Below are 24,163 nucleotides of genomic sequence, written 5' to 3' on the forward strand. Positions count from 1 at the left end.
TTGGGTATTGATAACTGTGTTGAATTTTTATCCTTCAGTTCTACGATAGTACAATATTTGACCCTGTGCTCTACAAGCTTTTAACTCAAGTTAGAGGCGTCGATTTATTGTATGTGACATGATTACACTAAAGACCGTAAAGTTTATGGTCTTTAGTGTAATCATCAAATCATCAATCCATTGTGCAACGGCATTTAAAAAAATCGAAGAAAGCGGAATCATAGCTTTGATCTAGCCGTCTACAATTTGAAAGATAATTTTGTGTTACCCTCAATCACATTACGGATAATCGATTCAGATAACATTGTATCCATCAGTAGTGTTGAAAGGCGCTTTTCGTCGTACCCATGCGTAATTTATCCAAATCGTGATCCACGTTTAACCAAACGTTTGTATGCATTTTTCGTTTGTTTTCTCTACGATAATGTCAGCAGATTCGGATCATCAAACAACTCAGTCCGCGGCAGACGGATTTATAAACTGGCTTCAAAGCGGACGGATGAAATGCTTCATTGAAGCTGGAAAGAAATTGTGCCTAAGGCATTCCGTCGCTTATTGTTTTATTATACTTGATGCACTCGCCGCTGCTTATGTATCCCGCTCGGCATCTCTGAGACTTACTGTTGATTATGATAATGAAATACAAGACGAAAAAAGTCAATATAAAACACTGTAAGACCGTCTTAAAGATCAGAACGGGGTGAACATGTGCCGGCTGTCGTGTCATCTCACTCGTTCCGTTAAAATTATACATCACAAGCTAACCCGAGCAAGAACGCATAACTAGCACCTATGAATGCACCATATATTGGTATTAGGTATTAGGTAATATTTCAAAGAAAATGCTTTTGTACGGTATTCTAGTCTATGAAAGATTATATGTAAACCAAGATAAAGGATCTATCGAGTGATCTATTTCATTACTTGAATGAGATTTGAATTAATTGTTCATGAATTCTGTTATATATGTACAACAGACACAATTTCAACGTAAGTTAATTTGTCAAAAAGATAAAGAACTACTTATCATAGAGGGGACGATTTACTTTATCATAAGAGGTTTTTCAAGACCAAATAGTCTGAAACTTTTCTATAGAACAGCACTTCTTTATGACGCATGCTGTGGACAAATACAAGCTAAATAATAAAAAAGCTTCCGAAGTGAATTAAAAGTGCCCAAAAATAAGATATGGCCTCCTATGAACTCCACATTTTTTACTTTTCACGAATCCGAAAAAAATTGCAACCTTATCGTACAATATGAATGAGTTTTTCTGTTGGTAATGCAAGGCTCTTCAATTCCTTATTTAGGTAGTATATAAATATTCGTATTCGTACCTAGTATAAAACTGGTGAAAATTTCATACAAAACGGAGAACCTATGGCCCAAATTGTCCGATAATAAAAAAAAATCCCCATAAGGCCGCACGGGACGTCATCATAATCACTCTATCCATTTCAAGAAGCAAATCCCAAGAACCACTCCATATATCGATGCAAAAATGTATCACTATGATTCTATATATGTAGTGCACAACCCGATAAATTTTCAGCTTCATCGGTTCACTAAAACTCGAGATTTGCTTTCACAAAGTTTTGATGATAATTGTTAGAGTGAGACGAAAGATAGGGAAAATAACACGGTCTCCCGTGTCCCCATAAAACACTTTAATTTATTATTCTGTAGCAATTCTCTCCTGCTCGGGGAGTTCTTCCCTTCAAACAGTAGTTTTTTCTTCTCATTCATGGATCCCCCGGTTTTAGTCAAAACTCGCTGGGGTTCTTTAAAGTTCTGCTCTCATATAGAGGGGATTATCATCATCTAGTTATTACGACGTCGGTGCGATGCGTATGATGACGAATACGATGACGACCACAAAACAATCAACAACATCGTGTCTCTTGCACAAAAACATGGGGTTCATGAAGTATACTAACATATAGACCCGTTTTTTTTTTGTATTTATTCTGCTGGAGAAACAAGTGTGAAGTTGACTCCGGAAAGGTCAAACAAATAAAAAAGAGTAGGTAAACCAGATCGGGTGTTTAATTTTGCTCCCTCCAGAAGTGAAATTCTTGATGCGTGCGCGGGTTTGGATGCACGCAGTTTGTGGACTGGGGAACGTAAGGCAAGTTGGAAACTGATCATAAGCTTATATACGAACAGGTGTAAAAACTTGCATTTTAATACATTTGGGGATCATGTATCCATTTGTTTTAACAACCAAGCGTCCATCTTGACCCAACATTCCTCCAACTACTAAGTGTATGAATGAGTAGCGGAATTTGGGGCAAGTGTACCACCTTAAGCAAATTGTTCTCTTACTTTGCCCAAAGCTTATAAAATCCACCAATTTAGCCTCATGATGATAGTTTCACATCTTTTCGTAACCACTGTGCCATTTGAAATGAAAATAATGTCAAAAAGTATTAGTTTTGGAGCTCCTCAAATATCATCCAAAATAACCTATTTTTCGACACTATGGGGCAAGTGTGCCACCCATATGGGACAAGACGGCCACCGAATGAACATCGCATGTAATTCTACTTGTAATGAAATTTTCTTTATTTCCTATTAATATTACTTAAAAAGCAGACGCTAATCAATAATTTAAAAAATAATTTTATGTTTACCGTAATAAGGGGAGGCTTTATAACAAGATTCAAAACAAGCGTAACTCCCTATTACTCAATTCGAATAACTAAAATGGTTATTTTTGACTCCATTCAATACAATATATGTATTACCCTTATATTATGGCGAATATGTATAATATTAAAGTAGATCAGCACTAAATAACGGTAAAATATTGATGTAGATATGTAAAACGGTACTTAATAAGCCGAAAAACATGTTATTATTAAATGTTTTGAGATAAAATCACTTTGGGGGGCGAACATGTTAGTTATTCCCCTACTATACTCCAGAAACTACTACCGGTGCCTCATTTTAGTTTATTATTATGATTTTGTTGATGATGTTTACATTTTTATAAATTTCACTTCAACAATTTTTGTTTACCAAATAGGTGGCACACTTGCCCCAATAACTATACATTTCAACCAAACTGGATTTTGTATGTAAGACTAAATCCTTTTTTCGTTCAAATGCCACAATAACTTACACATTTGAATAGTTTCACGATGTACAGTACGTTAGAAAAATCTGGTAATAATTTACCTTTTACCATGCTATTTAGAAACAACGAAATCTTATAAAAATCCACTCAAATTTGGTAGTCTTTGCAAAAATCGATGTAAATACGTGTAAAATAGAGCAATGTTCATCATATTTTGATTATTATATTGTGAACTACGAAGGAACATATTGTTAAGCTCAAAGAAAAAATATATATTGTAGTTTTTATAAAAAGCAGGGGTGGCACACTTGCCCCTATGGCACACTTGCCCCAAAGTCCGCTAATCCCCAACAGATGGCCTCCGTTGGCGATGCTTGCCAGTTTTGTTTATATAGTCGGTCGGAACAAAATTTTTCTTCACGGATGTGATCTTTAATTTTTTTGCATGCTAATCATTCCGATTGATGACATGAGAACGTATTCACTAATGATGATCTTTTCGTTGCTTGCGGTCTTGGGCGATACAAAAGTTGGGGCGTGTGTTTGAGTTATGCACACACTGTTGGCGACAAGTTAAATTGATGTATATTGTTATCGAGTAGATGCGAGTAACTGACTCAGAGCAAGACTTCAAACGGTAGTCGAAATACGAGTATCTGTTGAGAGATGCGCGTTAAGGGCTGAATTAAAAGGCATAAAATACGTACGTCATCCAGGGCGTCCTTCCATCTGGGAAAATCTGGAAATACTCGAGAACTTCAGAACACACCGGGAAAAAAATACAACTTCAAACTGTTTAAATTTTTTTCGATATCCAATTTATTTCAAAGAAGGATGAATTAACGAAAGATTCACGCAAAAAATCATTATTCTGCATTGTTATATTCAAATGCTCAAAGTTTTTGTTTGATTCCATGCATAACTTTTGGAATATGTTCCCCTTTTTTGCAAAACCTTTCTCATTATTTGTCGCTTCTTTTGTTTTTACGTGATTTTGCTTAACGGTGGCTCAAAATCTTTGTATTAGTCATAGCTCTGGGGTGTTTGGAGGATCACAAACTGTTGGTACAATTTTAAGGCTAATCTAAATCAGGCCTGAATAATACACAACACGTGGACTTCTGATTAAAAGACCAGAGCTATTCCTGCAGATACTTTTTGACGTACTCTTACTAATTAATTGTATCAGTGGTTATGAAGATCATGCCATTTATACCACAGCTACATGTAGCTTGCCAAGATCATGTAATTTTTTTAGCAAACTTCGGCAATTGTTTGGTCTTTGAATTATCGTCAATCTTGCCTCGTTAAAGTGCACTACAAAATGCAAGACTTGGAAACTGTTTGAAGTATGCTTTAAGGCTCAAGAATCCATCATTCAATTATCAGCAATCATCAAAAATTAAAATCCAGTTTTTCCGTTCAAATTTCTATGAATCCGTATGAAAATCTATCATTGCATTAGAGACAGCAACTGCAATACAATGATATATTTTCTTAAACATTACTTCAATATTGAGCAAAAAAACTGGTTTTGAAAATTTGTAATACGATGATGGTTATTTTCCTCTTAACGTTTGTTTCGTTATCCATAACTACGGAAATTTTATCAGAAACTTGATATACAGCACGCGTTTTTGCAATTGCTTCATGCTTCTGTTTCTGTTTAGGGCTTTATAATTGAGAACGACATTTTGACTTATTTCGGATAGATCAGGATTAGATTTTGCTTAATTATGCTAACCACTGCATTGTTGCACTACAATTTAAAGTTATGGTTCTGCTTCCTACGAAATCCAGATTTCCGATTAACCTTCAGAAGCGTTTCAAAACGCTTATTACTGGAGAATGAGGAATTTTGAGTGACTTTGCTTTGTCATGATGTTATCTGGACGGATTCTTTACGCTTTTGTGCAATTTTTTTTCACACACATGTTGTACTTTCGACTCTTTTATGAAAACCACGGCCAACAGAACTCTGTATTTTTACGTGTTCATACATACAAGGACCTTTCGTAACTAATATTGGTTTTGACTACATTATGATAAATTGAAAAAAATTAGCTATCAAATATCAAAAACTCTAAAGATAAGAAGTTTTGTTTTCTGCAACGAACAGTTTCATAGAAGTTATGTGACAGTACATGCAATAGGTAATGGAAAAAGCATGGCAGAGAGAGTAGGGAGGTTTAGAAATCCCGAAAAAATCCTATACCGTTAAAAAGGTGACTGTCCGGCTTTCGAAGCGTCCGGTAATTCGATGTAGTACGGTACACGACACATAATTAGGCCTTACAGTTGAGATTTGAATACGCGTATCATCAGTGCACCAGATTCCGCTCATCTTAGGGAAGTTATGTGTTCAAATGTTTATTATAAAATAACTATTGTGTCGATCAATTATGTCAAAATGTAGTCAAGTATAGGGAATCAGCAGCAAAATAAAATGAATATGAAAAACTGAACATTATTTAATTGCATTTGTTACTGCATCTAAGCGTTCCTATTTCAGAATTTATTTCCCGGGATACGGGAAATCCCGAAATTTGTCAAATCCCGGGAATATTTGTCCCGGAATGTCCCGGGATGGATACTCTACTACCACCACAAAGTGCCATTTATTGCCTTTTCAGTTTTGAATATCACCCTATTGAGTTGCAATTGACCATTGTTTCCTATAAATATAAAGACACATTTCAGTGAAATATTTCAACAGAATCCCTATACTAAATAGTGTTTTCAGAATATGAGTTGTTAATTTGAGACAAAATGGTATCTATTGTTTGAATCTAAAAAGAGTTTTTTGTTGACTAATAAAATCAGCATCCATGCACGTTTATACATTGACCATTAGAACTAGCTTCAGACATAGAAGCATGGGAAGACCATTGGTCTTCAATGAATCGAAAAACTAATAATGCCGTTTTTGAATCGGTAATGAGTCGATAGTAAACACCATAGGAAGGTGATATCATCTTCACCGCAACATAACAGGCACGTAAACACGTTCAAATGTAAATTATTCGGGCGCCCTTGAAAACCCGTTATCAATTTTGTAGAAAGAACGGTGCGTTACAGACGTACGGTAATAGAATACCTAACTGTTTCTCATTAATAGGGGTGATCGGGGCAATATGGGCCGCCTAAGGAAAACGTCGTGGAATGCATGGAAAAACAGCAAAAACTAACGTTTAAATGCAAGCGACTTGTACTACAACATGTTTTCTTCCATGTTATGTTGTTGATTAATGTTAACATCAACTGAAAAATTATTTTAGGAACGTTTTTAAAAACCATGTTTTACTCGTGTTCATCAACCATATGGGGCATTATGAGCCACCCAACGGGGCGGTATGAGCCACTACATTTGATTGTATAATTTTTATTTGAAATCAAATAGAGAATAGTTTATAATAAACTGTACAATATTGAAAAGAAAATTTTAGTTTCTCTGCTTGAAGTTATTAATTCTAATGGCTGATTTTTGACAATTACGTAAGACATAGTAAACAAACAATGTAATTCTAGTAATAAATTGCGACACTTGGTTCAACCTATTTTCTAGCAAAATGTTCCATTTGTAATGGTGCACCAAGATGACTATGCGATAAAAAATAATTTATTATATTTATGCAAAGAATTGTTTTTTTTTTGTATGGTTTTCAGTTGGAGCTGCCTGCCAGCTTAACTTGTCAAGGCTGAACCCTCGGTCTGGCTTTTGCTAAGTTTCCCCTCTACCAGGACCAATACTCAGACGGACTAGGCTATGGTGCCCACATAAACACTGTTTTTAATTAGTATTGTGACGTGATAGTTTTTGAAAAATACCCATATATCCTTGCTTCTGAGAAAAGGAAGCATTGTGAAAATCAGCAGCTCCATCAGAATTATTGAAATAGTAGTGTACTGCCAATAACTGCAAAACAATCACATTCGACATTTTTGACAAAATGGAGTTAATACCATGGAGAGTCATCAAATGATAAATACTTTCGATCAACTTACTGAAATCTGTGAGATTGTTCTAGAAAATTCGAAAAAAATACCAAGTTGTTTTGTCACATTGGTAATTATAACCGCATAACAGTCACATTGAGATTATAAATGGGCCTCGTAATGTGATAGCAATGAAATTTCTATCAGAATTATTTACTGACAAATCACCTAGTATACGAAATGAGTTGTACAAAATATTAGCCTCAAATAAGCACTTTTGAGTTCCTGGTAATTTTTAGAAATTTTAGTTTCCTCCCATACTGCCATAAAATGCACATTTGTTATTCCATTTACTCAATGCCTACTTTTGTCGAATCTTACAAATATGCGGTTATGGGCAGTGTAGTGGTGTCATTACTAATACTGTCTAGTCGAAATGGTTTTGAATAATTTGTCATTTAAGTGCTATTCTGATTACTCCTGTCTTTTACGTAATATTAGAGTCTTAAATGTCAATTGTCGTCAATTTTTAACAAAATTAGGCTGTTTAGTAGAAGTTCTGGTTAATTTCAGGTCTTTACGTTCATATATCCTTAAAGAAAAAAGTCACTTTCCTTGTCTGTTCAACAATTTCTCGAAACTAGCAAGTGTACCCTAATGATCGATCTCAGCGTCTTACTTTCCATAGTCATTTTATAGTGAATATTTAAGAGTAAAGTTACCTTAGGCTTCTATTACAGTCTTCTACAAGATTCACTTTTCGGTGGCAAATGCAATGCTTCACAACACCTACTTTCTACTTGTAAATTTTGCGAAAATGAAGCTGGAATCAGATTATTTATACCGTTATTGTTCTTATTATGGCAATGTAAAAACCATATTAAAATAAGATTGTCGCCACTTATTTCTACTCAGTGAATCTACTAGCTCGTGCGCTCCACTTTGGAAAACTGTTCAGCGGTGTGGAGCCTTGCTTACGACAACGGCTCCGAAAGGATTGAGTCCGTGCAGCACCGCTTTCTTCGGTTTGCACTTCGGAAACTGCCATGGAGAAACCCGTTCCAACTGCCAAGCTACGAGAGTCGATGCCAGCTGATTGATGTAGAGCTACCTTGCACCAGAAGGGTCGTCTGCAGAGCTCTTACGGTTGCAGACACGCTACAAGGACGGATAGATTGTGCCTTCATCCTGGAAAAAAATGATTTACACGCCCAGTCACGATCACTCCGGAACAATGTTATGCTACGCATGCCACTACGAAGAACTAACTACGGAATGCATGGGGCGATCATCGGTATCCAGCGCGTCTTCAACAGTATTGCCCTACTGTTTGACTTCCACCTCACCCGTGAATCGCTTCGTCGAAGATCTTCGGAGTTTTTTGCTGACAACGTTTATGATTATGTTTGAGACTGTGACCAAGATTATGTTTGTAATTTAGTTTTTTTTTTTTCAATTTGTATTGCTGTCCTTAGTTTAAACAATATCATTGGGGCTACGGAGCCTGTTGATAAATTTAATAATAAATAAATAAGTAATTTTCCTCAAAGTAATATTCCCTACGTCGTATATGATAATGATGTCTAGCTAGCTAATAGTAAGAGTGGCTACGGATCATTCAGGTTAGCAAAAGGCAAACTGATCGTTACTAATAGTATTAATGTCCCTTTCGAATAGATTAATTATTTGAAATGGACATCAATTCTATCAATGACGCAGAATGTCCGTTGGATCACATCCGAGATATTATTGCGTCTATGCCATATAAATTATGACGCGGCTTTAAGCAAAAAATGCCAAAATGTGATACCACCACTACAGGTTACGCCTTTGGTTTCCATCATATGGGCTAATGGATTATGCCCTCCCATCGCGGCAAGGTCGCATAACCAAGGGGAGGGTATTATATTGAAGCAATGAATTGTTGTGTTCAAAATATCGTTTTGCTAGCTTTTACTTAGGTGGGTCATTTTGCCCCGTCCTTTTCACTTTTTAATAATTTTGTTTACGAACAAATCTAGTTTCGCGCACGAATTGTTCAGTATTCTCTGAAGTTTCAATGAATTGGTATAGCTTACCAGGATAATAAATATAATTGTATTATAAGCTTAATTAAAAACTGCCAAAATTATAAGCTTTCCATGACAAAGGACAAATTCGAACATTTTTGTTAATATTTCGAGTGTCGAAACGAATTTTCTTACGGTTTTTATCATGGCTATTTGAAGCATTCTTTAGCAGATCATGATTACACTAGACATCAAAACACTGTTTTTGAAGTCGAATCCGGGGTGGCTCATATTGCCCCCATTGCCCCTTTGGAATTGAACAAAGATGAGAAGGAAAGGGTAAATGCAGTTTTTGAACTTCAACCTAGAAAAAAATAGTAATTTATTATCATCTAATCGTGTGACTGTTTATCACTAGTGTCTTTGATTCTAATGATATGAAACACGTTCAATGCGCTTTCTGAATAGCTTCCTAGTCATTGAACTTTGCTGCAAAAGCAACACCAAAAATCGATCTGTTTCAGATATACATTTCAGCCTAAAAAACGCGAGATGTGTTCCATCCAATGCAATGCACCACGCCGTCGACAATGTCTTCTGCGATGCACTCAAGCCATCCATCATGGTGCCGCCGAGTTGACTACTCCGCTTGGCTTGCACACACGTTTCGCCCGCTGAAGATCCATAGATGGCGCCGTCCCTTCTGGGGTGAGGAAGTGTCTTGCGTAATCTTGTTTCACGTTTATTTATGGACCTGGAACGCAGCTTAGTACACCTCACCGACCGGCTCACTCTCATCGTCCTACTCGCGCAGGGTGTGAAAATAAATCCACGTACCATCGCTAAAAACATAAACAACCGCTACCCATAAAACAAGTGGGAAAATCGATAATAATTACAATCTCTCCTCTCTACGCTTCTTGCAGGTAAAACGAAAATCCAATGCAGTAAATGCCAGAAAAAATGCTCCGGCGAGGTGTTGCGTGTCTCGGACCGATATTTCCACAAAACGTGCTTCCAGTGCACCAAATGCAACAAATCGCTGGCGACTGGCGGCTTTTTCTCCAAGGATGGCGCCTACTATTGTACCCTGGACTATCAGAAGCTGTATGGTACCAAGTGCGCGGCCTGCAATCAGTACGTGGAGGGCGAGGTAGTGTCCACCATGGGCAACACATATCATCAGAAGTGCTTCACCTGTAGCAAATGCAAACAAGCGTTCCAGTCGGGTAGCAAGGTAGGTATTTGCGTGTGTGTGCCGTACTTCATACAGTAATGTCTCACCACCTGAATGGAATTCGTTTCATGCTTAACGTGTTTTTCATAAAACAAACGATTTTTCACAAGGTAACCAACACCGGCAAAGAAGTCCTATGCGAAAGCTGTGTCAAAGGTCCGGTAGCAGCTACGGCACAGACGATGAACTCTGTGACAGCGTCGCCAAAGAGACAAATCGAACAGAAGCAGGAACAGAAGACGATCAAAGAAATTACCTCCAGTCCGACTAAGGCTGCCACTCTCCAGCATCACCAGGAAGCGATCCGGAAGCAGCAGAATAGCAAAGATGTCGATCCGAACGAGTGCGCCGGGTGCCACCAGCAGTTAAAGGAAGGCCAAGCACTAATCGCACTCGATCGACAGTGGCACATCTGGTGCTTCAAGTAAGTGCACATTGCTAATTGCCACGGTGGTCACCAAACCGGGAAAATCGGGAAAACGGGAAAAAGACGTTTTCATTCCACTGGTGGAAAGATGGAGTTCCAGATGGCTAAGATTTACTAACCAACATAAACCAAATTGTTGGGAATCGCCAAAACTACTTTCTTTCTTCCTTCAATCTACGTCTATTGAAAAAAATGTATTCTCGGGTAATAACTCGGTTTGAGAATATATTAAGTTAAATAAATGTTTTGCCATAATTTTATAAAAAATTTACATGATCAAATCTTCAGAATAATATATACTAATTTTAGGTTTTCAACACGAAAAGGGGCAAACAAAATTATCCCTTTAATTAACTCATTACGCGTGGTAAAGATGGACAAATTATGGGTGAAATTATGAAAAAAATCCACGTGCTCGGCTGGGATTTGAACCCAGGACTCTTGTATGCTAGACGAACGCTTTGCCAACTAAGCTACCGAGCCACTTGGTGACCCAATAACTGAGTTGGTTACAAGTTTAGAATTCAAATCCCTACAGACCACGCGGACCCCTTTCATAACCCATATCCATCCATCTCATGTTAACTACACACGCGGGAGGAGCGAGTGCAATTTATTTAGTGTTGAAACTGTCCACAACAACTGTATTGTGGAAGAGTAAAAATGTGGGAAGGCTATCAACGTGTCGTTCTCACTCAAGTGACGACATGACTACTACAGAGAGGCAGTAACACTCTAATATAAATTGACGCTTATAACCATATACCACGCGTAATAAGTTAATTTAATAACCATGCGGATTGGATTACCGAACAGCTCAATATAAGCGTCAATTTGAAATTATCCCTTTTTGTTCAGAAAAATGCCAACTTTTTACTCGATATCGACTCATGGAACCATACTAAAAAGAAAATGTTATTGTTACTATGATGGTCCTTTGAATCAACCTTCCAAGGCATTTCTGTTCCATGACTTGATATTTCCATGAGTCGATATTCCTTTCAGATATCGACTAATCGAAATTCAACTAAACTTAATGATTATTGGCAATAATAAATGTTAGCATTTTATGCTAAACTTCATTTCTCTTTAAAAACTTAAAACATCCATTTTTTTATAATTTATTATCACTGAGTTGCTTTTAATCGTTTTGATTCATATTCCGGATAATAATGGCTGCTATTTAAAATAAATCATCAGCGTAATCAAACCTTGCACTCACTTTAATTTCAAGTTATGGGTGAAGATTGGATGATTCTCATTCCAAACACAACCATACTTTTATTTACCATTCCGGACACTTTGGTTCGAATTCTAGACAGCTCTTGAAAAACACAATTAGAATAGTCAAACGATTAAACAAACTCATTAATGCGTTAGTAAGACGTCAACGCTAGTTGTGCATTGTATATTTTCATGGATTGCTATAGAAAATGTTTATTAAATCATCTTTCAAATTGTTAACTTTTTACGCCAAATTTTGGAACATTTCGAGTGAAATCCTTCCCATACAAAGTTGAAGCTGCCCGGGATTCGATTCAAAACGTTATGCTTAGTTTTTTTTATTATTATTCTCTCCCGTGCACTGAAAAAACAGGGATCTCAGATTTGGATCGATCGAAGAGCGTTATTTCTGGATGAGCAAAGTTTGCTCACAGCCGTTCTTTTCCCGTTTATTACTATTTTTTTGTAAATAGCTGGGTGGATTATGCTTATAATAGATAGATTACAAACTAATGTACCACAATATTGACAAAATTGACCGATATATGGTATTATAGTAGAAATATCACGGGGAATCTGATGCGTGAGCGCATTTAAAAATATAATGATGCGATGCGCTCTACAATGTTCGTGTTCGGGCAATCGCGAGCAAAAAAGTAAGAACCGGGAAGAAAACGGGAACGGGAAAATTCGGTGGCCACCCTGAATTGTATGGCGTTGACTAACCTTACTCTCATATCTTTCAGGTGTAACGCTTGCGGTGTCACACTGAATGGCGAGTACATGGGTAAGGATGGAGTTCCGTACTGCGAGAAAGATTTCCAGAAATCTTTCGGTGTCAAGTGTGCGTACTGCAACCGGTACATCAGCGGTAAGGTGCTGCAGGCCGGCGACAACCATCACTTCCATCCGACGTGTGCTCGGTGCACCAAATGCGGCGACCCATTCGGCGATGGAGAGGAAATGTACCTGCAAGGTGGTGCAATATGGCACCCACGATGTGGTCCCGGACCGTCGTCCGAGTCCGGTATTCTGAACGGGGTCGAAACCAACGGGTTCAACACGGAAACCGAATTCGACCGGACCAGTACAAGTGCAATGAGTGAAATTCAGGTTAGCGAGATGGGAAATTTTGGTCATTTTCAACGATAGAGAGAAGCAGTCGCTTTCGCTAGTTTTGTTTAATTCGATGCTTCTTATTCTCACTTGATTTCTCTAGTAACGATTATTTTTTTTATTAATTTGATTCAGGAACTGCAATTGATCTGTTCATTGGAGCACATGATGAACATCACACCACGTGACAGATCAACAGTGGTTCACTGATCTTTATTGTCCCACTATTATTATTATCATTAAGTTTTATTTTACTTTTTCTGACGCAGCATGAAAAAATAATTTGTGCACTGGGGTTTGTTTTTAACTTTATTTTTTCAGTTTTCGTATCCTTCACAAACACCAAGTTTGAGTGGTTCTGTTTATAGTCCTTACACGCATAGAAAGGTTAGTTTCCTTCTTGTTTTTGTCCTAAGTTTCACCGTTGCTTCCATTCCTCCACCTATACCACCCTCTACAGTTGTGTTTAATTGATGTGTTTTATTTTTACTACTACATACTGTTTAGTCTAGTCTTATTATAGAACATTTTTTACTGATGAGTTAGAAATTTGAAACCAATACCCATTAGGATTGCTTCTAGAGAGGAAGGAACCTCCAACATATCGTCAGATTTACTAGAATGGCGCACCGCTGTTCAAAATGTTATTACCCTTTCCAGACTAATTTCGAAATATATCTGCCAACATTCGTGACAGATTTTCGTGAAAGAATTTATTGCAAATTGTAGCCAAGAACACAAGCATATTACTTGCGAGATTTTGTTCAAATTTTTGGAAGTTCCTCCGAAGTCTGATGGCTAGATTATGTACTTGAGATCTTGTTCGATTTTCTACTTTATAAGTATTTTTTTTTCTAGGTTGCAAAGAGCAATTGTTTAGGAATTTGAATCTGTGCTTGTACAAAGCACCACAGCTACAGAGCAGATGTTCCGAGGTTTCTCGTTCCATGCTACAGAAACGACAGATATCATTCTCCAGCTGGCCGATGTTTTTCAAATGATATCTGCTCGGGCAGTGTCCGGTTACTAGGCCAGTATATGTACATAGAACTTTCTTGTTGAGTTCTAGTAACTTTTTGCTGATAGAAGGGTTTGGAATTATAAATCTCTTAGACTGAGCACACTTTTCGGCGGCCAACCAGTTGGCCATCACCCTTTGTTCTTCCCAAGATTTTAATTCCATTTTTATAACACAATATAATATACCACAGAAAGGCTCAGGGCCAATCAATTGTAAGTTTGAACCTTGTTTCGCCAACTCGTCTGCTCTTTCATTGCCTTCAATGCCATAGTGCGGAACCCAGTATAAATTTACGGAGTTTTCTTGGCACACCTCTCGCAGTGAAAGAATGCATTCCCAGACAAGTTTTGAAGAGCATTTATAATTTCGCAATGCTTTTAGTGCCGCTTGACTGTATACAGATATTTGCATGTTTGTAGTTCCTTTTCAAACAAACATGTGCACATTTCGTTATTGCGAAAATCTCCGCTTGGAACACCGTTGGGTAGTGGCCCATTGCCACTGAGATTTGTACCCCAGGACCGAAGATTCCTGATCCCGTTAGAAATACTTTTGTTGCTAATGGTAATTCCTGGGCCATGTTTCCGCAAGCATGGCTAGAACAGTCCTAGGTTTTCGATGCATAGCCAAATATCAGTATCGCTCATCTGAATTTCCAAACATGATTCATATTCCAAACAGCAGTGGAACTGCACATTGTTAGCAATTACTCAATGCGACATGTTTAAACTGGGGATTTGGGGAAAGTCATAATAGATCTAAAGATCACAGCTGCGGCCCGAATAAAACATATTCAAAAGCATCGCGTCTGCCTCGCGACATACGAATTTGAATGGCAGCTTTGACAAAGAAAGTTCTTTGTAATAAATATGAAATAGCTCTTTGAATACTAAGCTGAGAAACATCATATGCAGCGGTGATGTGAAACAAGAGGAAGCAGATTTGATAGAATACATTTGAAATAGGTATTTATGAATTCCTTGTTCAATTGGGGATGCTTCCCAATGATCATAGCCAACTTTTAACACGATCTTCGATAAATTTCGAGTGCCATACCATTTTTTCCGAAATCCTTAGCAGGTTCTTCGACATTTTGCCGACACATGTTCCAGTGTTCCTTGCTGGACTTCTACGAGGACACATATAAGTTTTGAAAACATTCTTCCTGTGATGTCTCTCGATAGGCTTTTTTGCCAATTAGGAGAGAATTCTTAGTAAATTCTCAAAACTTCTCCTAAAATGTTCTGCAAGTACCATACATGATTGCTAGGGAAAAACTACAGTCATAATACCTGAGAATAACATATGTTCGCCAAAACAAGAAGATTAGATTTACATAAGCAGCATCGAATACAAGGAACTGAAAAAACAAACGTTCGTTGAGAGCTGGAGAATTTATTTTCGTTTTAACCCAATTTTACTTACTTATACCCAGTGCTGGGAATGGTAATAGTAGTAGGCTTGAATTTCGCGAAAATCACGTGGCTCTCTCACTACAGTAGTTTAAAATTGTGAATCTCATCAAGTAGCCTATTTTGAGTACATGAATTTCTCTAAATCACTAGTGTCATTGAAGGCTCTAAATGCGGGAAATAGAACATTTTTAGACAGTAATTTTGGGTTGCCCTTAGCAACGGGTGTTTTGCAATTTTCAAGGCTTTTTGCCTACAGCAGCGATGGGCGTGAGTTTCACTGGCTTCGCTGACTGTGATTGGCTTTGTTTGACTACTGTAGAGTGAATTTCAGATTTTTTCCCAACCCTGCTTATACCTGTTAGTTTTCGTCCTACTATCCAATCACAGCCAAATATTTGAAACCGAGTACTATTGGTTAGAATTGTTAACGCGTGATTTACTCACATGTTTAACAACGTTTCGAAAATATACATGGTCAAAAGTCAATCAAAGTGTACCTTCAATATCAATTGATATGATTTTGTATATTTTGTATATTAATTGATATAATTTTGTAGTCTTCAATAATTTTTGGTATGAGTATCATACGAGATGAGATCAGTGCGGAGATATTCTTGGCGTATTCTTTCTATGTCTGTTGGGCAATCTTCTTCAATATCTTTAGCCGTTTTTTTTTTTCATTCTGATCGTAGCGTGGCTACTTTTGGAAATGCTGAGATGGCTTGACAAGCGTGAACAAGATGATTCTTGGTGTACTCTTCCTTAAAAGCATGGGCTGATTCTGACCCAGAAAATATGATAAAACTAGTCAAAAAAGTTGAAATTTAGCGTGACATTATTTGTGTACCATCCCTAAGAAACCAAGCTTATCAATGACGTCACTTTTGTATCGCTTTACACTAGCACACATCCATCGTCATTTTTGCGTTACATCTCTTTGAGTCTCATTGAATTTGCTCGATTGGCCCCACGTTTGACGGTTCAATTGGAACCTTTGGTCTCAGAATCCGCGCTTCTCTATATAAACAAATTCTCTGGTCTGACCCTGAATGAATTTCCAATCTCAATTCGGTATAGGGCATTTTCTTTGAAATTGTCGTCGTCTCTCCTGGATAGAAATACATAATACGATATATGAGTGCAATAAAATCGATTATCTCTCTGTTCATAACTATTAAAGTTACCTTGGCTCTGTCTTGGTTTATTTTGATTGAAAAAGAGTAAATACGGGAAGAAAACTTTTACTTTTTTATTCACTCCATTCGGCTTAGAGCCAAACATGCCAAATGACGATTTTTTGCATTCTGAATAAGATTTTGTAATCACACCGCCTTTTCCAAATGGGGTGCATGTGCGGCCACCTCTAATCTCCGGGCAGTAAAGATTATTCTGGTGGATCCCAGTTCACAAGTTCACAGCGAATCACAAGGTTCAAATATGTGTCTTGGTATTTACAAAAATCACGCGCAATCACTTTTCAGAGGTTATATTGTTGATTTCAAATTTGTACCTCATCATGATAAAATTTATCTATTTCCAATGTATTGCTCCAGTCTAATTAATTGTTCACTCGTGTCACGCAGTACCATCGTACCACAAGTCCGGGGCTGATTCTAAGAGAGTACAACCGTCACGGGTACGAGGATATTGCTCGTATCTATACCTACAGCTACCTTACGGATGAGCCTCACTACTTGAGAAAACCAATTGAACCGTACGATAAGGCACCGGTATCGCCTCACTTCCATCGCCCGAACCAGTACGGCAGTGGACACCGGTCAGCGTCCGGATCACGTTCGCATTCAAGAAGCCGAAGCGCAATGAAGGTGCTGGTCGATAGTATCCGCTCGGAGACACCCCGTCCCAAGAGTCCCGGTATGAACAATGAGGAACCAATCGAGCTGAGTCACTACCCGGGAGCGAAGAAGCCCCCACCAGGCGAGAAACCAAAGATTGAACGGGACGACTTCCCGGCCCCTCCATACCCTTACACCGACCCGGAACGGCGACGGCGCTATTCCGATTCCTACAAGCACATTGAATCCGATGATGAGGTGGATCACGCGAAGAACAAGGAGGATAAGGAAAACATCGCTGAAATGTTAGTAGTTATTCTAAATTATAAAGATAAATACTATAACAAATTTCTCATTCATTCTCAGGCGGCTCCAAAAAGAAGAGGAGGAATTGAGCAAGCTAAAGTCATCGGGAATGGGCAAAGTTATCCTGAAGGACCTTCAGGAGCACAAAAAGTATGAACACTGGAAACGGGAGAACCTCGATCCTCGGAATGCCTCGCGCACTCCGTCGGCATCGAAAGAACCAACCTATCGTCTACGGTACGAATCCCCAGTGGGCGCATCGCCCTCTCGAAACCTGGACCATCATCGACCAAACGAAGACGAATATTTCGATCGATCAACCAGCTACCGTGGCTCCGTTGGCCGTGCCATCGGAAATGCGCCCAGCTATAATGGTGAGTTCCTTAAGCTTTCGTGATAACAATTTTTCATCGTTAAGTTTATTACTTTTTAATTTCTCAACAAAAAACATAAAACTCAACAAACGATTGTCGAACGCCCACAAATAGCCATCCACTCGTATAGGTCTCCTCCGAAGCCAGGATACGGATTTAAAACATCAACGCTGCCACCTTCGTCGTTAAGAAACGGCTACAGCTCTGTAAGTTCCATCTCTCCGAACGGACGCTCCTGTCCTTGTCTTTGTTCTCATCCTCGTATCAGTGGCTATGGCTAGACATTGTGGTGCAAATTCAACAACATATAACAACATCATCCAATTAGATAATAACGTATACGATTGCTACCATCATACTAACAGTACATGTTTGTTCATTCGTCTACTCCCGTGACTAACATAAATGCTTGCCGGATTTGGACTAACCCGCCATCAATGCTACTACCATCTCGTCAACTATGTCCGAACGATTTAACATGATCCACATTAACACTTCCCCCAACACCACACACCCCATATTGAAACAAACCAACTAACGAAACAAAACTACGCAGTGGTGAGTTCCTTACGACAAGTACCTAAACCGGGTTACGGCTTGGCCCCTCGTTCGCATACCTTCAGTTCCGCTACATCTGGTTCCGCTCACGGTGTTCCTGTAAGCTGCTTTTATTGTAGTAAAACCCAATTCATACTAAAAGTTCTGTTCTCCGTTTTGCATCCAACAAAATTTTGTTTGTCAATGTTGTTTCAGCTGTATTTTTTTTTTTTTTTTGAAAGGCAATATTTTTTGTCCAGCAGAATTTTAAGCAAAATCATATAATAGAAAAAAAAAAAACATTATTTTTATTTGGTTCGCTTACGGGGATGGCCCATTGAGAACGTCAAGGTTTTAGAAGGGGAATTTCAGATTTGAGATATAATGTATTGTATTGTATTGTAAGTGAGTGGCACAAATATTCTCAAATTTTACGTGACGTTCCTAACGGATCATCCTCAAACAAGTTATTACCCTCCATCTTTAAATGCATTTTTACATAGAACATTCATTTTTAGTAGTCTTTCGTGTGCGGGCCAAGTTTTCATTATTGAGGAAAAGCTAAGGTTTAATTTGAAAAGTAGGCATTTCACTTTTAGTTTCACTACTAAAACCGGTTTCATTATGTCTTTCTTTCCATTCAAATTCGATGTTCTACGAAGCCACAATTAAAGTTTATGAATTCAAGGATTTCTATCCGTTTATCAACAAACATCTGTTAACAGCTCGAGAGGTTTTCGTAAACATCAATCTTATGCATGTAAATACATACTGATACGCTTGAATTACTATGAATATGTGCGGTTCTGAAGCATGCATTTAATTTGTAATGAAAATAAAAAAATAAGTGCTCCGACTAACTAGTTTCGACGTGCATTTCTAGGATTTCTCGTTCGGTGGACTTGGGGATAAGACCCACAGTACGGAGTTCAGCTGCGGAAAAAGCGATAGTAAGTATTCAATCTGCATAACGTGATTAAATGTAAGAACCTATTGATAAACCAACGTAAACCTAGGACATCTCAAACACGCCCTTTTTGTCATACACTTTTCCTCATATCAAATCGTGAAAATTTGGATCGAGCTTTGACTATGGTTTCGATTCCCAGGTTTTGATCAGATCATTATACCCCTACAGGAAACATGTGGATAACTAATGGCCATCTTTTTCGAAGTTTTAAGCTTTAATGAAATAAAAACAAATTCTGTTACAAAGCTTCATCAGAGATCAGAAATTACTCCAAGGTTTCTTCTTAATATTGATCCTGGAGGTGCTTCAAATTACTCCAGTAAGTCGTCGGCAATACCTTATGTTTTTTTTTGAGAAATCCTTTTCAGAATTGAAAATGGAGCCCTCCGAGAATCTCTATTAAAATATCTTTCTCTTCAACTTTACAAGAAATTTATCTGAATACCGTGATTCCCTTCTTGAATGATTAAGAATTAAAGTCAACTCTTTCTTACTCGATATTATTATTATTATTTATTTGGTACAATTAATCGGACTCAGTGGTCTACATAAAAAAAAACATACTAATAAAGATTAAGAGCTAGTTTCAGAACTTCACGGAACAAACTAGAAGAAATATTAAAATCAAACATGGTAAAATAATCAATGAAAGCTTCACACATATTCCTAATAGGATCATGCTGTCCGTATCCTGTCCGATGGTATGGCAATCTCAGGAAACTCCTCTGTCGTAGTATTCTCTGTCCAGTATTTATGTTGACCTGAGCTAAAATCCGCGAAGCGTCAATTTCACCCAAGAGAATCTTTGCAACAAAGTGCCCTTAAGATATCTTCCGACGCTTTTCAAGGGTGTCCATTCCAAGAAGTCGGCACCTGTCCTCGTAGGGTGGTAGCTGATCCCGATTCAGTCATGGTAGAAAGCGAAGTGCATACTTAATAAATTTGGACTGTACTTTTTCAATCCGTTCGATCCAAACATTGTGAATTGGGCACCACACAACAGCTGAGGATTCAAGAACGGAGCGAACTAAATTATAGTACAACAAACGCAAGCAATATAGATCGCGAAATTCGTTGAAAATTCGGAAAATAAAGCCCAACAGCGTAACTGTCTATTGGCTAAGTAAGATCTTAGCCAATCCAAAAGTTTGCGAGCCGTGCCTAGTCGCTCCAATTTTGCCTACAGGATATCCTGGTTCACTTTATCAAAAGCCGATTTTAAATCAGTGTATATAGTGTCGATTTGGAGACCTTTTTCTATTGTGTTAATGCAGAATGACGAAAACTGTAGTAAATTCGTAGTGGTTGAACGTCCGGCAAAAAATTCATGCTGATCTTGCGAAATATACCACTTAACTGCTCGGAAAATACGATCATTTACCAGGATCTCAAACAATTTTGATCCCGTACTTAGCGATGTTACCCCACGGTAGTTTGTAACGTTGCGCTTATCTCCCTTTTTGAAGGCAGGAAACATAATCGACCTTTTCCAGTCTGTTGGAAACACTGACTGTGCAATCGATTAATTGGATAATGTTTTAAGAAGACCACTTAGAGTATCTGTGCATTTCTTAAATATAATTGACGGGATTCCGTCCGGACCAGGAGCTGGAGATGGTTTCAGCTTCGCAATTCCAGCTAGAATATCTGCTTCGTCAAATCTATCGATATTAATGTTGATGATATCAGTTGGTACATCGAGTAGAGCATTTTCGATCTGTTGAGCTGTTGTCGTTCCATCATCAAAAGCACTGGAAAAGTGCGTTGCGAACAGATTACGGATGTCCATAGTAGTATCCGCAAATTCATCGCCAAGGAACCGTATCTTGATATCGAGTTAGAAAACCATAGTAAAAGTTGGTTTTCATGGCTACCTCTATGGTTTCTTGAATCGCATTCGCACTGTTTTTGTGTTCTGTAACTCGATACCTCCCTAACTCGATGGTCCCTTCAATAACGAGTTATGGATAGTTGACTGTAATTCTCTAAAAATGGAATCTCTCAAACAATTGTCAGCGGAATATCTAAAGTAATTCCTGGTGGAATCCCTTGGAGGAAGTTTTGGTGAATTATTTTGCAGTATTTCTTGTGGAATTCCTGATATCTTCCTGGTGGAAAAATTTTAGGTCGAATCCCTTGAGAGATTCCTCGATGGATCCTTGTAGAAATTCTGGGTAGAATCACTGTAAGAATTCCTGGAGTAAATCTCTGCATGTAAAAATTTTTGAAGGAATTTCAAGAGGAAATCATGTAGTAATCCCTAAGGTAATTCCTAGAAGAATGTTTGGATTTATCGCTGAAGGATTTTCTGGAGGAATTCCTATGGAACTCCTGATAGATTTTTTTATGGAATCCATGTAGTAATTTCTTGGGAAGAATTCCTTGAGCAATCTCTTTAAGAATTTCTAAAAGAAAACCTGGTCGCAGGAAACGAATCTGTTTTGGAATTCCTGCAATTATGCTGGAGGAATTCTTAAATATTCTTTGGAGTGTTTTTGGTGGAATTCTTGAATGAATTATCGGAAAAATCATCGAAGAAATTCCTTGGAGAGTTTTTGTATGAATTCCGGAGGAATCTGTAAAAAATTACTAATAAGAATCGCTGAAGAAATTCCTGGTAAAATTTTTGATGGAACCCTTGGTGGAATTTCTGGTGATGAATATTTTGAGGAATCCCAGGACAAGTTTTTCAAAGAATTCGCGATGTGATTCCTGGGTAACGCTTGATGGAATCCTGTAACAAACTTTCAGATGAACTCCTGAAGGAATCTTTGAAGAAATTGTTATAGCAATCTCTGGAGGAATTCTTGGAGCCAGTCTTGGAGTAAGTACTGCGATTTTTTTTTGGATTGATCGTTGGAGGAATCAGTTGATAAAATCCTAAATAGAGGAGGATTTTTGAAAGAATCTCCGGAAGAATGCTAGGATTACTTCCTGAAAGAATGTCTGCAGGATTATCTCCGAAAGGAATTTTCTGGTTCAAGCGGTGGATGAATCTACAGAGGATTTATAACATTTCTGGTAGCAATCCAGGAAGATTTTCTAGTGGAATCCCTAGTACAATCCAGAATCTTGGATAGAATATTTCAAGAAATTCCCATAACTGTTCAGAATAATCCCGGACAAAGTCTTCTCATGATTTTAGAGTTTTTTTTATGAATACTCATGCGAATTATAACTGGAATTTCTCATTTATAGGCATTTCTTCCAGTAGGTGTAGAGCTACTTGGGCACTTCCATGATTCACTTTGGCATTAGGCATTTTCTCGGCCGAATTGTCTGAAACTTTGCAATAAGAAGCACTTCGATACAAAAACCCGAGTTTAGTACTATACCATTCAATTCCACTAGAGTTTGTAAGGCCGTAAACTTAAAATTTATGAGCTTTTAGGTACATTCCATCCCTATTTTGTTGAAACTTTAAATGCTGAAAGGTACATCACGGGAACGATTAGTAGGTACCAAGTTGAATAGCCATGTATTGCCGTTGTCTCTGTTGAGTAGCGTCGTAGGTACCTGTTTGCAAATTTCCAGACTCTCCGCCACATCCAGTTTCCAAGGAGAAGAAACATTTCTCAAAATTTTGATATGGGCCGTAGTAATTGTATGTCCTTCTGAAAAGATATGTTCTGCCACCTTAGATTTGAAATCGTATGTCATCCCCTTGTCTATCGTCTTCTGAGCTTTTCCTATTTCCGCTAAGTGTTCCTTGAATCTAACCTCGAGAGACCGCTTTGTTCGACCAACGTAGACCTTGCTGCAGTGGGAACAGCTGATTTTGTAAACACCAGCCTTGTTTAGTGTGTTTACCGGATCCTTGGTAGAGCCTAACGAAGTCATAAGTTGGTTGTCTCTGCTGGAAAATACCAAATCGATTCCGAAATTCCTTAGCTTTGGGCGGAGCTGTTTGCTGATGTGTACGTCGTATGGGATGGAAACCCTCTTCATGGGTTCGGTGATAGGAGTTAGTGTCGTCAAAGCACTCCGAATTTGCTGTTTTTCCTTTTTATCGATGATGGATTTTATCGTCCTTTCCTTGTATCCGTTGATCCTTGCCGGCTCGTAGATATATTCCAGTTCCTTGGTCTTTCCGTCTTCGCTGAGGGGTAGAGTCTGCATCCTGTGGATCATGCGGTGAAACGCTGCCATCTTATGCTGGAACGAATGATTCGATGTGTAAGGGATAACTCGCTGGGTGTTTGTAGGCTTCCTGTAGATTTCGAAGTTGTAAGATGAACTTTCTTCCCTGGTGACAAGTAGATTCATCACCAGGGAAGAAAGTTCATGGTTCAATTACGCGTTTTTTTTTTTTCAAATGAGCCTTCGACGGAAATCCTGGATGCGCCCATGACTATGTCCTACCAAAACACCAAGTGATTTATGCACGACCTTGCACGACCTATGTTCAGAAATCCATTCTAACTCCGTTTCCCAATTTGCTTTCAGTTTCCGTCGATTCAATAACGGAAGGCGATCGGCGTGCCCTCGGAGCCGACATTCCCGCCTCAAGCACCTACTCCGGCGCGTTGTCCTATCACTATCCGCAGCAGCCGATCCGTCGTAGCTTGCCAAACATGGCGCACTCGATGCTGGTGCACGAGCCGGCCAAAATCTACCCGTACCATCTGCTGCTGATTACCAACTATCGGTTGCCTTCCGATGTGGACCGGTGTAACTTGGAGGTGAGTGAATAGTTCTCGAACTGCTGTGAATAG

General features: G+C 38.4%; 1 protein-coding gene across 6 annotated transcripts in view; it reads left to right on the forward strand.

Moving 5' to 3' along the window:
* Window positions 1-24,163, forward strand: part of LOC5570462 (actin-binding LIM protein 2) — a 72,026-nt gene that overhangs the window by 45,194 nt on the left and 2,669 nt on the right. For 2 of the 6 annotated variants that reach the window (XM_021840631.1, XM_021840632.1), the window contains 9 exons: window positions 9,952-10,262; window positions 10,373-10,686; window positions 12,660-13,026; window positions 13,351-13,416; window positions 17,049-17,566; window positions 17,628-17,941; window positions 18,498-18,598; window positions 19,362-19,428; window positions 23,895-24,130. In XM_021840631.1, the coding sequence (XP_021696323.1) occupies window positions 9,952-10,262; window positions 10,373-10,686; window positions 12,660-13,026; window positions 13,351-13,416; window positions 17,049-17,566; window positions 17,628-17,941; window positions 18,498-18,598; window positions 19,362-19,428; window positions 23,895-24,130 (2,294 nt within the window). Of the gene's footprint in view, window positions 1-9,951; window positions 10,263-10,372; window positions 10,687-12,659; window positions 13,027-13,350; window positions 13,417-17,048; window positions 17,567-17,627; window positions 17,942-18,055; window positions 18,148-18,497; window positions 18,599-19,361; window positions 19,429-23,894; window positions 24,131-24,163 lie in introns of all 6 variants that reach the window. The other 4 variants (XM_021840633.1, XM_021840637.1, XM_021840634.1 and 1 more) reach the window with 4 other exon arrangements.

Source organism: Aedes aegypti, chromosome 2, assembly GCF_002204515.2.
Source record: "Aedes aegypti strain LVP_AGWG chromosome 2, AaegL5.0 Primary Assembly, whole genome shotgun sequence".
Classification (NCBI taxonomy): Eukaryota; Metazoa; Arthropoda; class Insecta; order Diptera; family Culicidae; genus Aedes; species Aedes aegypti.